Source organism: Ictalurus furcatus, chromosome 4, assembly GCF_023375685.1.
Source record: "Ictalurus furcatus strain D&B chromosome 4, Billie_1.0, whole genome shotgun sequence".
Taxonomy (NCBI): Eukaryota; Metazoa; Chordata; class Actinopteri; order Siluriformes; family Ictaluridae; genus Ictalurus; species Ictalurus furcatus.
The window spans coordinates 5,005,001-5,022,975 of record NC_071258.1 but is presented as its reverse complement, the minus strand read 5'-3'; the positions used below and the strand labels follow the sequence as shown (position 1 = coordinate 5,022,975).

General features: G+C 37.3%; 1 protein-coding gene across 1 annotated transcript in view; it reads right to left on the bottom strand.

The window, feature by feature from the left end:
* cd276 (CD276 molecule) overlaps positions 1–17,975 on the bottom strand; it is a 109,183-nt gene that overhangs the window by 34,641 nt on the left and 56,567 nt on the right. Inside the window, exon 5 of the mRNA XM_053622622.1 lies at positions 3,429–3,563. Within this exon, the coding sequence (XP_053478597.1) occupies positions 3,429–3,563 (135 nt within the window). The remainder of the gene's footprint in view (positions 1–3,428; positions 3,564–17,975) is intronic.

Here is a 17,975-nt window from a genome sequence, read left to right as displayed (position 1 = left end):
ACACTACGCGATCTGACAACAACTCTGTCACCTGACGACTCTATCTGGTGTCCAAACTATGTTTTGTCATGAAAAAACACACGAGAGGTCACAAGGATATATGTCGTGAATGCCATGTGCGAAACAGGAGTTGTTGATTTGAAGATGGACGTAGGACAGAAACAAGCGGTGCGAGCTGTTTGTGGGATGATTCGTGCTGAAGAAACCCCAAAAAGGAAAAGACAAAGAAATTTAACAGCTTCTCCCCTTTATGCTTCTGTCATAGGTTTCACGGGTTTCTCGTCCTCAGGGTGACCTCACCCCATGCCTTTCTCTCTCATTGGCTGGAGCTCGTCGCCGCAATCACTGCCAGTGATGACACTTTTCACACCACAGGATGTGGAGTCGCCTGACAGCTCGAGATATTTAGCATGCTAAATATTTGTGTGGCGTCGCCGATGCCTCGGCGATATGTCAGCGAGCCTTGGCGATGCGTCATTGAGTAGTTTACACACAGTGATCGACTGACGATTGGCGAGCACCGATTGCTCACCGATTTGCCTCCGATCAAAGGGTTTTTGTCGGTGAGCTCGGCGACTTGCAAATCGGGCTTAAAAGCATGTAGTGTGAACTAGGCTTTACACGTTTGCACGTGTGAACGAGGCTTTACACGTAGGCTTTACACGTTTACCCAAAAATTATGATCCCTCAGTCCTAAGGAGAGCCCTTGTTTACTTGGCCCCTTGATTTGCATCTCACTGTGTTGTATATCTTAAACATTGTGTTTCTTACTATGACTTCACTAGATTGTAGGTTCCAGCTTTTAAGATTTAGTCCAGATTTCTTTTGCTTATGTGTTTTGATTTGTTCAGTCTTTAGTTTAAAAGTTATTTTTTGTCTTATGTCTTGTTTAGTTTAGAATAGTTTTGTCTTGTGTTGTCATATTTAGTCTGGCCTACTTGAGGTTTGATTTATTTTTGTTCTGTTCCTGCTTGTTTATTTCAGTTAGGGTGGCTTCCTTGAATGTAGTTTTGTCTTGTTTCCTTTAGTTATGTCTAGTTTTATTTTAGGGTATCCTTCAGCCCTAAGAAGAGCCCTTGTTTTCCCTGTGCTCTTTATCTTACAGACAAAGAATTACGTCTCTCTCTCTGGCTGTAGATATATTTTTAAGACCCTAGAGGTTTGGAGTTATAACATGCTGACCTTTTATTTAAAGGTCTCCTGCATTATGAGCAGAACTCATTAAAACTACTATTCCATAATGCAAAAACATTCCCCCAAAACATCTCTATTTTTATATTAATATATGTATTTATTTTATTTTGTCATCTACCTTGTGTCGAATTCTCCCCACACAACATGTCCAGTTATCTCCTGATTCTGGCCTCCTTTTTGCTCTGCTGACTTGGATCATGCTCATCTTGTTCTCGCCTTATCACTGTCACTAATTAGCCTATCCTAATTAGCAGTGAATTTCCCCCAGCAATATGACTGGGAGTGTCTGGGTGACTGGAGGACTCACGGATAAATACTGTCTGGCTTTCTGTGGTTTAGCATCTATCTCAGACGTCTCACCTCGCTTCCCCAACCCATGTTGTCAGCACAAGCATTATGTATTTCACCTTTACTGAACCATTTAAACTCAATAAAGTTGGTTGTATATAACAAGGTTTCAACAGGAGTTTCAATGCCTCAACTTCACCAGACTGAAGTCTGAAGTGTATTAAATATCCCCATGGACAAGTGTTTATAGACTAGTTTTGATTGGTTTAGTTTTGCTTTGTTTGGTCTTGTTGAGTCTAAACTAGGTTTGTTTTGTTCGGTTTTGTTTAAATTAGAGGTGTGCATGAAGACTGGGATCCCGCAGGACCCCTCAAAAAAGTTTCAGGAGTGGGCAGTTTTACTTCGTTTAGATATGAAGCTCAGAATGGAAAGCGACATACGTTAACATAGGAGTGCACTAGATGTAGCGGGTTGCTCATGTGGTGCTGTGGTACACATTCACTCCATTCCATTCATTCGGCTTCAATAAATTCTTTATTCTGGTCAGAGTTGTTGTGGTATAAATGACTAATTTGTTTATATTTTTGAGAAACAGGACCAACGAAGTTCAATAGAAGACACAAGGCAGAAACAATAATTCATACTAATTAACAATGATTAATCAAATTGGGCTTGGGATTAAAAAAAGAATGTCTACAGACAATTCCTTGGACTTCATGGCTTGGTTTGTGCTCTGACATGCATTGTTAACTGTGGGACCTTATATAGACAGGTGTGTGCCTTTCCAAATCATGTCCAGTCAAATGAATTTACCACAGGTGGACTCCAATCAAGTTGTAGAAACATCTCAAGGATGATCAGTGGAAACAGGATGCACCTCAGCTCGATTTTGAGTGTCATGGCAAAAGGCTGTGAATACTTATGTACATGTGCTTGTTTTGTTTTTTATTTTTAATAAATTTGCAAAGATTTCAAACAAACTTCTTTCACGTTGTCATTATGGGGTATTGTTTGTAGAATTCTGAGGAAAATAATGAATTTAATCCATTTTGGAATAAGGCTGTAACATAACAAAATGTGGGGAAAAGCGAAGCGCTGTGAATACTTTCCGGATGCACTGTATGATAACGACTGTATATATAGGTATGTCGCAACGTATCTGAGACCCAGAATGTTGAAAATTTTGACTTCCTGCTCAAAATTGTATTGCCAGATGTAGTAAGTATTTGTATGTAAGTAAGCATGTGTATGTAGTAAGTATTTACAGATTCACAAATTTGACATAGCTGGTAGTTGGGACCTGTTAAGAGGCAATCGTAACCAGGTTTCTGTATTGGTATTAGTTTCTTAGTCTTAGCCTTAGTTTATTACTAGTACGCTATTATTAATCCACGCTAAAGAATTCCCTTAAACGCTGTCTGTTTTTCTCCTGCTCTCTTTGCCGTCCTTCGATGTTTCGTTGTCCCTGTTAGTCCTACTATTTTCTGAGAATCAAACTGTTTGGGCTTCCAAGTGGTGCAATTCTATAAGCATTCGGCCTATAAAAGGGTGATTTGATTGCGAGTTTAATTGCGAATTCCAACAATTCAACAGCCATTCATGGACAAGAGGACATAACTGGCCTGCTGTCTGGGTTGGACTGATAGAATTCCTCTGTTCACTGCCAATCAGAGAGATGGAAGCCAAATGCAAGCAGAAGAGATAAACACCCCAGGTGTTTTTAGAGGGATAAATATGTACTATATATCTTCTCAGTAGCTACGGTGACCTGCTGAGGTGAAATCGAAAAACAAGGTTAAACGAGCATAAAGGCTTCTATAATCCATTCGATTGTGTCATTAGGTTCCCCACTGCTGATTCATAGCTTTCTTTGTAAAATCTGTATGAGCGTTCTAAGGTTGTGATTTGGAACATAGCGCTTTGGTCTGGCTGAGGAGTATCCTTACCTGCTCTTATCTCTTCGCAGCTCTCTTTGATTTTCCTGTGGCAGACGGCAGCCAAGGCAATGAGGAGACCAAGCAAACAGACTGCCAGCCCAATCGTTACCCACAAAGCCACTTGAGGAAAAACCGGGGCCTGGGCTAGAGAGAGAGAGAGAGAGAGAGAGATTGATTTTATCAGCATTACACCATCTAATTCACCTCATCATCTTTACATTCTTCACCATCACTCTTATCAACACAGGAAGTGACTTCTCCAGTCCTCAATGGCAAATCATATTCATCTGACTTTCACATTATCGTCAATGATTGTTAAGTCAGAATGTTTTTATTAATACTTGGAAGAGTTCTCCTCACATTCTCATTGCTGTCAGTAAAACATACAGTTTATGTGGCACTGGCTCTGAAAGGTAGAATGAAAATGGGATGCATTTTGAGTTTCAAACCAGCTAACCAACAAACCTCTGCCCATGAAACCTGAGGTGATCGTGGCAAGGAATAAACTGTGACAGACTCAAAAGGAAACTCATCAATCGTAGATAATTACAGTATACAGGTCCAGAAGAGTAAACACATACAGTACCAAATGTGCTGAAAGGATGTTCAATATGAATGCAGTGTGAATACGAGTCCTGGGATGAGCACTTTAGTCTTTATGATTACAGCAGCAGTTCTTAGGTACAAATCTACAGTAAAGAAGTGCAAATCTTTAGAGTATCCATATGGGAACATCCACAGCAGTATAATGTGACCTGTTAAAGCAGAGGTTGAAGTATGAGGTCAGTAGCAATATAATCTAGCAGAAAAACAGGAAACAAAAATAAAAAATAAGTAGAACTTGGTGCCAACGAAGTCCACAAGGATGCCCACACTGTACCCTTAAGAAATACTTCAAACAGGAAGGAAGCTATTGAAGATAAACTATTTCAGACATTTGACCTTGCTGTGTCCTTGATCGTAATGGCTCAGTTCCAAAATCAAATAAATTCATCTGCTGGTTACAATGATTATTAGATAGATAGATAGACACACGGACAACCTGAAAACATAATGCCTCCACCACCTCAATTCACTAATGTGATAATATCTAAATAACAGGAATGCAAAATATCCTTAACAAGTAATAGTACCCCTGAGTATATACTGAGGCTGATAACTATAAATACTTCTAGTTCTAGTTTATAATTTAACTTTAATTTGTTTAAAGTTAACACTATGGACATATTAATTATCTGCCATAGCATTTGGTGCCGGTTTATTTTCTTTAAAGAAAACATTCTGACCAAATAGGTTGTTATGGAATTATTATGAAAAAAAGGCATCTTGTTACTACTAGAATTCTAATACGCTAGGAATAAAGCTACAGTATGCGTGCGACCCATTTCTACCTCTGTATAAATGCCTGGATTTAAGACTCCTTTGTGAGGTACGTACGCTAATGACAATTAATGTTATTAAAATCTCATTGTGGTTTAAGACAAGCGTGAAGTAGAATGTGTCCAATTCTGTCAACCTGAACCATTCATCAGAACCTGGTTAGCATGTTGTAAAAGCGAGATCAATCACATATTTGTCAGATAATAACAAGATTTCTTGTAATAACATGATAGCAATGTGTAAGTTTCTTACAGAAAAACAAAACAAATAAATAAATAAAAATAACATGTAGAGATACTAAATTTCTCAGCCGATACCGATAACCGATTATTCAGAGTGATATCGGCTGATACCGATACCGATACCGATCGTTCTGCCTTTTATACCTTCTTATGAATTCATAATAATTCATTTAAAAGAATACTGAAAGAAATGCAAATAAAAACTTTATTCTCTCCATTTCAACAAGTTGTTTCACAGTAACTGGTCTCATAAACAGAAAACACATTACTCTAATTAACATTAACACATGAACTAAATTCTGAAGATTAAAGTAAGATTATTAGTTTATTGAATGATATTAATTCATATTACCATTGAGTGAATTCTAAAAAAAAAACCTCCTGTTAGTCTCACATTCACTCTCCACAAACAAAAACATTTCTACTTCATCACTGACATCAAACCGGTAATATATAATATACACTTTTTTTATATATGAACATCAACTGCTTATGAAATATACTACTCTATAAATATATTTTTCTGTGCAATATATACAATTTTTTGTCAACTCATCTTTATTTAAATCTTTCAACGGTGTACTGGCCCTTTAATTCAGCTCGAGGGTGAGCGGGCAGGCCTGGGGGGAGTGGGGGTGGTGTTAATTAGACTCCACGCCGAAACTCTCGCTTCACTGCTGCTCACTTCCGGTGTAAAATGTTATCAGTGCAGAGATTACAGAGATTACAAACTGCAGTTTTGTCATCATTCCACACAAGAGACATCTTCTTTACACACAGCACAAAATCAATGTGTTTTCCCTACCCTCCCTCTTTTGATTGACAGGATATAATCGGCCCTGCTCATCGGATGTTTTTAAACTATCGGCCGATAGCGTGAAAAATTGCCTTTATATACATCGGTGCATCTGTAATAACATGGCTTGCTCTAGAGTTTCAATAAAGTGTGGACGGTTTATGCAATTAATCATTTCACAATGTTACTTTTATATAACTGCCCACAAATTAAATTCCATAGATTTTGCGTGTTCTTGTGTGTGTGTGTGTGTGTGTGTGTGTGTGTGTGTGTGTGTGTGTGTGTGTGTGTATTATTATATGTTATATAAATAAAGTAACATTTCCACTTTAGCCAGGCTGTCACAACTGACCGGACTTTTAACAGGCTTTACCAAGAATGCTCCTCTTCTCAGCGTTAATGCAAGTGTTTTCCTGAGGCAGGTGTGCGATCAATTCTCACCACACTTCCGAAATTCTGAGTTATGATCTCATGAAGGCCCTTTATCTCTCCGTGAAGACTGGCTGTCTCTGAGTATGCATGTCTATGTGTGTATACAGGGGGGCCAGGCAGTGAGAATGAGATGAACCTTGACTCCAGAGAAAAGGAAAGCATAATATGAGTGACAGGACACGAACGGGGGGAAAAAGAAACGTGGCAAAACAAACTGGTCAGCGAGACAGAGAGAGAGAGTTATTGCAGACTCCTCCAAATTTCCCCTGGGTATTACTGGCTCTGCCTGTGTGTGTGTGTGTGTGTGTGTGTGTGTGTGTGTGTGTTGTAAGAGAGAAAATGAGATAGAGAAAGAGATAGAGATGGAGAGAGGCAGGCAGGGAGAGAGAAATAGAAACCCCACTAAATGGCTCTGTAGTCTGGACTGCAATAGAAGCACAGCATCACATCAGCGACTCTGGCTGAATAATTTCAAGACATCATTAAATGTCAAAAATGAAACTGCAAACACTCATACAATGGCAATACACCTGGAACCTCTCAGTCGGAGCATGATAACAGCTTGGTAGCAGCTTGCTAACATGATTACCAAGAATAATGCTTTTTGTGTGTGTGTGTGTGGGGGGGGGGGTGCTATTTTTGATTTGAACAGAACATTGTTGTTCTTCTTTTCCTCGACCACCAACACACGTTTTATTTGTAATCCCATGAGAATGCAGCCTCTTCAAGTTTTCAAAAAAAAGTGAAAAGTGATTTTTTTTTTCTTTTTTTTTTACCTTCCGACCAATCAGTTCGCAAGTTGCGGGGCAAGCGATAAAAACAAGCCAACGTGGAGGAAATGCAAAACATTTCATTTCCAATATTCCAATGCTACAATGTAACTAAAAATAACAACCTGTCTAGTTTTGGGGCGTCTACTGCTATGCAATGTGACGTCCCAATTTAACTGTGGCTGCCTACTGTCAACTCACACAAGCAGCTCTTCTCGACGTTCTGCATCCAAAGCTACAGCGCAAGTGAACAACCTGCTCTACACGTTAAACCTCTACCACTACACTCTCTGAATAAGATCGATACGTAGTAAATTATTTTAACATGTTACGCATGATTTTAGCATATTAGCATTGCTCACCTGTGTAAAGTTAGTACTTTTCACCGCTTATGTTGAGACTTGACAGGCTCATGAAACGTCTCCTTTCCTCTCCAAACATAATCAGATTTGCAAGTCATGGAGCAATGCGTTACAGCAATTCAGGTGTTTTTTAAAACGTGGAATGTCTCTGTATTCTCAGTAGCCTGACGAATTTACAGGGTAAAATCTGTCCACATTTTCAAAATACCCACGTTACTGTACTACGTTCCTTCGTAACTTCCCAGCCTGATTGTGTTTGCAGAGAAAAGAAGTTTCATGAGACTGGTAAGTCTATTCATATGTCGCGAACTTTACACATTCAATATGTTAAATAAATTAAAAAAAGAGTTCAATTATTTATTAAGTTAATTATAGTGCTACATGTTAGCTTGGTTAAAATATGTTATGTTAGTACAGAAGGCATACAAAGCATTTGAGTGAAAATTTGATATGTTGATATGTAATGTATGCTTGTGCCAGAACATTGATAGTCATCATATAGAAAGCTCTGCAAATAAGTTACATGTGTATTGTTGTTTGGGTTTTTTTTTTTTTTTTTTTTTCTGAGAGTGAATTGTTCCACCACCTGGACTTTTGGATAAAATCTGCCCAGTTAGGAGGAGCTGCATCAGGTCCCTTGATTTGTCAGTCTGCAGCAAGGGGTACTTGTGTTGTAGGGCAAGCTGCGCTTGATTATTAGTAGGTCACATGACCTTAACTTTTACATAGGCTGTACTCAAAGAAAATTGAGGAAACTAATTACCTCAAAATTTTTAAGTTGATAAATCAATTTCTTTAAGCCAAATACACTTAACTATAACAAAATTTTTACTCAAACTTGTTATATTTAAGTGTATTTGGCTTAAAGAAATTGATTTATCAACTTAAAAATTTTGAGGTAATTAGTTTCCTCAATTTTCTTTGAGTTAAATGAACTTATCCGGTTTTACAGTGTAGTAACTTAATAACATACCTAAACCTGATGGACCTCCTTTCAGACATCATTCACATTTTATCGTCTTAAACTCAGACAATACTTGGTTTCGTTTTGGTTTTGGTGGAAGACAAGAGAAAACAGTTTGTGCTTTCTGGAATGTCTTAAAAGTGAAGAAAACCTCATTTCCCACAGGATATAATGAAATCTTTACCAGCATGTCAATCTGGATGGAAAATATATTACATAGAGCTATTCCTGCTGGTCATTTTATAGAAGGTTAAATACTCTTTACTCTTAGTACTCTTTCTAGACATGTACACGCGCAACTTGAAAACATTACTGACGTGACTGGTTCAGAAGGGACTAAAATCCAAAATGACTCCACGCCCCCAGATAAAACTTGTCCAATCTGAATAGGGTCTTAAAGTTGTCAGTATAAGTCTCATCGATGCCTCACTCTTGTGCCTTTTAAACAAAAACCTTATCTTTCAAGCTTATCTTTCAGCTGTGTGCTTGGACTGGGCTCTGTCTGGCAAATGAATAAATCTAAAACTCTCACATACACACAAAACGCTCACATGCCTGGCACTCCTCCTGATTGCAGGTCAAAATAAATGGATCCTAAACGCAGTAATATAAACTCTGTAATATAACTTTTAACTCTGTTCATGTTCATTAGAGAAAATGAGCCAATGAAAACAACATTAAAAGCTTCGTGCCGGGAAGAATAATGTTCGGTATGGTCGAATTTTATATTGAGATTTCTTTGTTTATTATTATATCGAGCATAAGTAAACATGGACATGAAAAGCAATATTACACTAAGTAATTCTATCAAATGATGTTTGCTTAAATAATAGCTAAAATAATCTTCATTAGCTCCATTAATTCCATACATGGCTAAAAATAATTCAACAGTAATCAACATGAACACAAGTGTGTTAATTAATGTGTTGTCTGTGGTTAATTTGCAGAATTTTAAAGCAAGATTATCAGCATTTTTTTTTTAAACAAGTTTTTTTTTTATCATTTTATTCATGCTAATTGCTAATGCAGGCTTATTTTGAGTCATACAGTAGATGAAATACGGATTAGTACATGAAAGGTTTTAATACTTAGTTAACATTTTAACCAACATCAAAATCGCAAATGACTTTGTTAGCATTGCTCATGGTTTATTCATGATGAAACTCAGTTTTCAGGACAATGTTAATTAAGAAAAATTCATTCTTTATATTAGCCACCAAGAATCATACTAATGACAAGATTACTAATAGTGTATTAATGCTAAGATTTATAGTTTATTAAAATCAGTGTGTTACCAACATCAACTTTTAGCAAATATTATTAAATCCAGAATTCTTGGTACCCTTCAAGAGAAAAAAAAAAAAATATATATATATATATATATATATATATATATATATATATATATATATATATATATATTGTGTAAAATAAACTTTTAAATAACCCTAAATACCATAAACCCTAAAACACCTGACAATCACACCCACCCATATGTGGTTCTTCCCTAAAATATTGCCACAAAGTTGGAAGCACACAATTGTATAGCAGTACAATTTCCCTTCATTGAAACGAAGAAACCCAAACCTGTTCCATCATGACAATACCCCTGTGCACAAAGGAGCTCCATGATGCAAGCTTGTGGCTTGTGCAGAGATCTGACCTCAACCACACCGAACACTTTTGGGATGAACTGGAACGCCGAATGTACCCCAGGCCTCCTCACCCGACATCAGTGCCTGGCCTCACTAATGCTCTTGTGGCTGAATGAATAAATCCCCACAGCCACACTCCAAAATCTCGTGGAAAGCCTTCCCAGAAAAGTGGAGGTTATTATAACAGCAACGGGGGGGACTAAATCTGGAATGGCATGTTGAAAAAGCACATACGGGTGTGATAGATGTCCACAAAAGGTTTGGCCATATAGTGTACGTTTAAAAATTAATGCAAGAATTGCTTCTGTCAGTCCCAGTGAACTTTGATTAAATATAAGGTATAATATATATTATATAAAATAAAAATATAGTGCAATCGGGTCTATAATAAAAACAAGTTTCAAAAGTAAAGAACATTTAGATTTTTCCACAATGCATACACTTCCCCCAGAAATTCAATGGAACCCTATTGATAACCTGCAGCAATTAGCGTTGCCACGCCACAACTCTAGCAACCGCGGCTCAATCCTGAGCCGGGTTAATGTCTCTGTCCTGTGTGTATTGGCTTCTCTGGTTTCCTCCCATCACCCAAAACATGCTGGTTCCTGGATTGGCTACACAGGTATGAATAATGATAATGATAATGAGTCTTTATTGGTCACATATACATATGCACAGTGAAATTCTTTTCTTTGCATACCCTAGGGTCAGAGCACAGGGTCAGCCATGATACTGTGCCCCTGGAGCAGAGAGGGTTAGGGGCCTTGCTCAAGGGCCCAACAGTGGCAGCTTGGCAGTGCTGGGCCTTGAACCCCCGACCTTCCAATCAGTAACCCAGAGCCTTAACCGTTAAACCACCACTGCCCCTACACTGAATGAGTGTATGAATGTGTGTGGTGCCTTATGATGGACTGGAGTCCCATCCATGGTGTATTCCCACATCACACCCAGTGTTCTCGGGATACTCTGTGGATCCTCCAGCATAAAACGCTCACTGAAGATGGATGAATGAATGCATGTGATCTGTAAAGATGTGAAAATTAAAAAAAAACAAAAAAAAAAACAACCTAAGAATAAAGGAGTTAAGATCCTCTACATTACAGGAAGAAGCTCAATGCTGTTATTCTCTCTAGAAAAGTCTTCGTTAAATATTAACAGTAGGGGTTCTGATCATTTTAAAAAACAGTGCTTTATTTAATTTTTTTGCTTGTTTTTTGTTTTGTTTTTCCAGGAAAAAAATACATTCCTTTAAAATACTAAGTCAAACATTAAAATTTCGTTCAAATAAAACTATACGTTGTCCACATATTTTTAAGCCCATTATATATCTGCTCATTTCTATGAAGGGTGCCAATAATTCTGGAGTTGACTATGTTGACCTGAAAAGAGCATAATCGTTTAACACGTGAGATCTACAACCTATTTATACACCCTTTAAGCTTATATACACTGTATAATATATGTATGCTTAATCCTCAGTGAATGTTATAGATATATAAGTTCATGACTAAATCAAACAATATTGTCTGGGTTTTTTTTTTTTTTTCATAGAGAGACAGAGAATGAGCTGCTCCATGCCTAAGTCCAAATAACTCAGTCATAATTAAGCGAAATGTGCTTTTACCTCACTTCTCTGAGGAAGCGGTAATTGCAAATGCAAAAATCAATATGGCACCTTCTTCTCTATTAACGTCCTGGAGAGACCTCTGTGTAAATATCAGCGTAAGAAGAAAGAAAAACAACAAAAAAAAAAACATCAATAGTACTGTATCTTGTCAAGTAGACTTTTTTTCCCCCCTCCTGGAACAGGACATGGCTCGAAAGCGATGAAAATAGAAAAAATAGCGAGAAATGCAAAAAAGAAAAAAAAGGACGAAATGCCAGAATGTTCTGGACTAGCTGAGATAAGAGGATGTCAGGGTGTGTAAATGTAGGAGCATGGAAAGAGAAAACAACAGGAAAGGAAAAAAAGGAGAAAGGAGAATAAAAGGAGGAAGAAGAAGAAAAAAAAAGAACGAGAAGAAAAAGAGAGAAACGCAGAGGGTGTAAGAGAGATACTGGAATAAATGGATGTGGTGCTTGATGCAGTAGCTGTGCCGTACATCTTCCCTCTTCTCCTCGCTTCTTCTCCCTCTCTCCATCTCTCCCTCTGACTGATAAAGACAAATATTATAGAGGCCTATCATTTCTGCGTCGGTGCCCCTGAGGCCCGCGGCGTCATATTTCTCTCTTTCGCTTGTTTGATGATGTGATTTTGTTTCCACACTGCAATAGATTTGTCCCTAATGGCTCTATTTACCCATGATCCACCTTAGCTCCTTTCTACAGCCCCTCACTCATCCCCCATTCTTTCTCTCCATCTCTTTGTCTCTCTCAGCTTGCGACTGAGTGCCTTGTTTGGTTGGGGTTTCTTTTTTTTTTTTGTCATCACCACAACATTCAACCTTGTCCTCTGTGGAGGTCATATTGACCCAGGTCGTCTCTTTTGATTTTACAACAAGGCTCAATTTCTAAACAACATTTATAAAAAACAATAAATAAATAAATAAATAAAAACAGTCACAGGTGTATATTAATGTATATTAATGTAAATAAAGGCTCTTAATGTAAATAAAGGCTATTAACGCGTATTACAGTGTTTGCTGTAATTCTTTAGCGTTTAAGCCTGGTTAGGAAATGCTTCTGAGAAACTTCTGAACAGTTCTGGTTTTTCAGAATAGCAGGATGCTCTTCCAGCTATTTTCAGGCTGTCCATCAAGCAACAGCACGCGGTAATTAACAGGAAGTAGTAATAAGTGAAATACGACGATACGACGACGTTGCGGTTTTCAGTGTCCCGCCTTCTGAAACAAAGCGACGAGCTACATCGGATTTTTGCGCCTCCCGCGCGATAAATTTAAGCCTTACGTCCTTTGTAATTTAACGCGATCGCTATTTCGACCCGTTCGATTAATATTAAACAGGTGAACAGTAAATTCTACCGCATTATGCAGCGTAACTGCGGATGCACAAATCCAACACGGAGACGATAATATATACGACGCACGTCCCAAAAATAAAATAAATACATTTAAGAAATAAATAAATAAAACATTTTAAATACCACAGCCTTCTCCTCCTGGAGCTTACCGACATTTCTGGGATTATTTGCTATTATTTATTTATCCGTCTATTTATGCTGTTCTCTTCCACCCACCCTGTCGAGGGACCTCTGTGACTTCTGATTAGCAAAAATAACAATAAATACAATCACACAGACGGCGAGACGGAAATGTCAGAGGACAGGGATTAGCGAATTCACAAAGGCTTGAGGAAGGGCTAAGATTCGATTTCCTTCATTTTGAGGGATTTGATTTGAATAAAGGCACTTGGAATGCTTTTAATAAAAGGTAGAAGTTATATATTTTTACAGGAACTTTCCATGACTGAGTATCACAGTGTAGATGCGTGGCTGTGTGTAAGTACAGTATAAGAGTGTGTAAAACACTGTGGGAATTGAAAAAACTTGGCAAACGACAAGAGATTGGGGATTTATTTTTGTCTCATCAGCATCTTTGCACAGCAGCTGCCTGCTGGTTTTTTTTTTTCTTCTAAGTTTCAGTGAAAATTACTTTATAGGCTCAAAAGCAGAGGGTCGACTTATTGAAAGTCCTGAGAGGCGCATCACTTTTTTTTTATCTTCTTAAAAGATATGCCTCTTAAAATCACATCATTCCCTTTAGTTTAGTAGCAAGGGCTGATATTAAAGTCAATTCACACACACACACACACACACACACACACACACAACTGCATTTACATTTATTCATCTGACAGCCGCTTTTATCCAAAGCGACTTAAAAGAGAATCAAAAGGCAATGCAAGCACAAAACTGAGCAACTCATGGTTTAAGGGGTTTGATTAAGGTCCAATATTGGATCTATGACAGTCCTGTTCTTGAGTGTTGCCAGCTCAGTGATTTTGCAGCTAGATCTGATGACTTTTTAGATTCCTTTTAGCTTTATTTTAAGAAAGAGCCTAGCAACAAATCTAGTGACTTTATGAGCAGATGTTAGCGACTCCATCTCACATCACAGCTGCTGGTTCGGTCGACTCACCACCTGTGTGTAAAACCTGACCGTGTTCCTAACACTGACACTGACACAGAACACCATTTTCCCAACAACCAATCTTTAATCACCATTGTTCCCAAAGAACTAATCACTGGTCATTACTGTTCCCAATGACCAATTACTCACTACCATTGTTCACAATGACCAATCTTCAATCACCATTGTTCCCAAAGAACTAATCACTGGTCATTATAGTTCCCAATGACCAATTACTCACTACCATTGTTCACAATGACCAATCTTTAATCACCAGAGTTCACAATGACCAATCACTGAGCACTATTGTTCCCAAAGACCAATTACTGATTATCATTGTTTCTAACAACCAATCACTGATCACCACTGTTCCCAACGATCAATCACTGGTCACCACTGTTCCCAATGACCAATCACTGATCACCACTGTTCCCAATGACCAATCACTGATCACCATTGTTCCCACCAACCATCAATTACTGATCACCATTGTTCGCAACAACTGATCATTGATCATCTTTGTTCCCAATAACCAATCTCTGATCACCACTGTTCCCAATGGCCAATCACTGATCATCACTGTTCCCAATGACCAATCTCTGATCACCACTGTTCCCAATAACCAATAACTGATCACCACTGTTCCCAACGACCAATCTCTGATCACCACTGTTCCCAACGACCAATAACTGATCACCACTGTTCCCAACGACCAATCACTGATCACCACTGTTCCCAATGATCAATCACTGATCACCACTGTTCCCACCAACCATCAATTACTGATCACCATTGTTCGCAACAACTGATCATTGCTCATCTTTGTTCGCTATGACCAATCACTGATCACCATTGTTTGTCCCGCCTGAGCACATCATTCTTCTTCATTAATTGGTGATATTTACAAGTAATAAAAGCAAGTTATTCTGTCCATACATTCCTTCATTCTATTTCCCGACTCCACACAACCACTGCTTCATTTTGTCTGCGTTTATCTGCAACAAAGTGTCTATAGGAAATCTTCTTTCTTCACGTAAGACATTTTGACATGCGAATGATCATGATGATTCAATGAATATTCAAATTAGCCAATGACACCTGACATCTGTCGACTTCTACCAACTTTTTGACCATGCATTAGCTACTTTTCCTTCAAAAGAGTTGGCAACACTGCTGCTGAACTTCCAGTCATTAATACAGAACATTAATAACCACTAGGCTAATTCCCTAACTTTACCATGACCTAACGTGACCCCTTTACCCACCGCCATCGCCTGTCTCAATATCGCTGGTTTTGTTGATAACTGCACTTTTTTTGTCATAATGAGTTATAGGCCAGTGTTCATAATTCAACATTCATTAATTGCAGCTCTGTGCTCCCCTAGTGTACTGCAAAATCATCAATCAGCCTCAAAAGCTAGCCTGCTAGCCTCACTTGTCATAGTCAGCTCTGTATGATCAGCACTGGCATTAAATGCTGGCTAAGTGCAGCCAACCTCCTCGATCATTTTCTGGCTCTTGTCTTTTAACCCTTAGGGTCCTTTTTTTTTTTAAAAAGTTTAAGCGTGGAACAATGTGAAACTATATGTGTGTGCCTTGATTTCTCTAATGATCGTTACAAAGATTGTTATATTGATTTAAACCTAATATAACATCGATACTGTGATAAATTATGCCACAATACCTGATATAGTATTATGTTTTAATTTTTATATCATTATTGATTTTACAAACAACTGAATGGAAGCAGTTATTTGACGCTGAAACATTGTACTTAATCTTCTTAAAAGTATATATATATAGATAGATAGATAGATAGTTCGATAGTACTTTGCAAAAGTCTTAGGATCATGCAAAGAAATGTTGTAAAGCAAAGATTCCTTCAAAAATAATGGTATTAAATGTTTCTCCATAAATAAAAAAATAATACTATAAGAGCAGTAAACAGTAATAAATGAAACAAAGGCAATATTTGGTGTGACAACCCTTTATCTCAGGTAGAATTAGTGAAGTTTTATAAGGAAATGAGCTGTAAGTTTTACTGAGCATCTCGTACAACCAGCCACGGTTCTTCTGGAGACTTTGACTGTCACACTTGCTTCTTATATTTCTACTTAGCAAAGTCCAGCAGCCATCATTATGTTTTTTTGTCTGAAAAGTGTCTCTTACCACTTAATATGCTGCTTTCTTTACTGACAAAACATTTTTCTCTAACATTTAATTTTGTGCTGGAAAACTAATGCTTTATAACATCTATACAGATATTTAATTCAGCTTTTTTCCTTTCAGTGTTATTGATTTATTTTTATTTTTTTTAAATAAATGTAAAAAATTTTAAATATAAAAAAAAATAAGAACATTCTTTTTGTAGACATTAAATAAAGTATCAACCAAATTTCTTTTTTTTTCTTTCTTTTTTTTTAATAAAAATGTAACTACTATTTTGCTAGTGATTAGTTAGCAAACCTATACGGTATATCGTGATACATATCCTGTATCACAGAAATGTCTTCAAGAATCTGTCACTATCAGGTAGGGGTGACATAGAAGTTGACAAAATGTCTGATGGACATTCCCTCCATCTCTCCTTTACCCTCTGTCCAGTAATTTTCATATAAAAACTTGCAATTTCATTAAATTGCCTTTTATGTACATTTTATGTCATTATACTACAAGCCTAATAATTAAATGCCAACATTTATTTGGCTATAAAATGAGTCACACTGTTAAGGTAGGCTATCTGGTACTGTCACATTTATATTTATTATATATTTGCTCAAAAGCCTCTGTAAAAGCCACCTCCCGGGAAGCAAGCGTCACTGTGTTAGTATTTGCATTTTTATATCAGGCTGCTGGTTGCGCCAGACGAATGTAAGCTCAGTCGTAAATCAGGGTGTAAAGTCCATCCTAAACCATACATTGCAAGTAGTTAGTTTTAAAGTAGCGTGTTGTATAATTTCAGTTGCACCATAGATACATACTCAAAGTACATCATAACTAGCAGTTCCACAGAATGATGTATTTTACCATCTGCAGCCAATCAGTTACAGAACGGACATAAACAGGAAATACTCACGTTCATGATTAAGGTGTTCCGAGACACATGGAAGCGGTACATATTTAGTGCTAAAAACAACCTTTACTAAAAGTAAAGTTAATATGCAAGTGAAAATGACTTGAATTTATTTACCAAGTTGATCTACTATTTCTTGCTATTTGATCAAATAAATCAAATCAGAGATTATTCAGCTGTTTTTAGATGCCGTTATTCATTTCAAGCTTTAAATGAGCTTCTTCCACTGGCAGATAATTTTGCTTCTTTCTAGAATTAAATGTTTAAAGTCAGGAAAAAATGACCTGCCAATAGAACAAGACTATTTCAAGCTTTAAATTAGGAAAAATGTCTAGAAATACATTTAATCATCTTATATTGGGTTCATTGTAACCTTATAATAGGAAATGGTAGATACTTGCTAAGATGTCATTTTTTGCAGTGTTAATATGAGTTCTGAGATTTAAAGCTGATTGTGTAATGAGAAAAGACAGATTCCATCAAGAAAATATAACCAAACCGTCAGATTATCATTAAAAAAAGATGTTCTGCTTGCTTTTTTATTATTATTGTAAGACATGATAAATAACCATGGTCTGCACAAATAACTGCAGTCAGGTGATTATTATTTAATATGATACAACATTTTGATCCGGTCTAATTTGAATTCTCGTGCCTTGTCCCTTGCCGGAATAGACTCCGGATCCATCGTGACCCTGCTCAGGATGAATCGGTTACTGAAGATGAATGTATTAATGTATTATTACTACTAAAATCAAAAGAAATCAGCAGGGTCATTAGGATGAACAGATAAA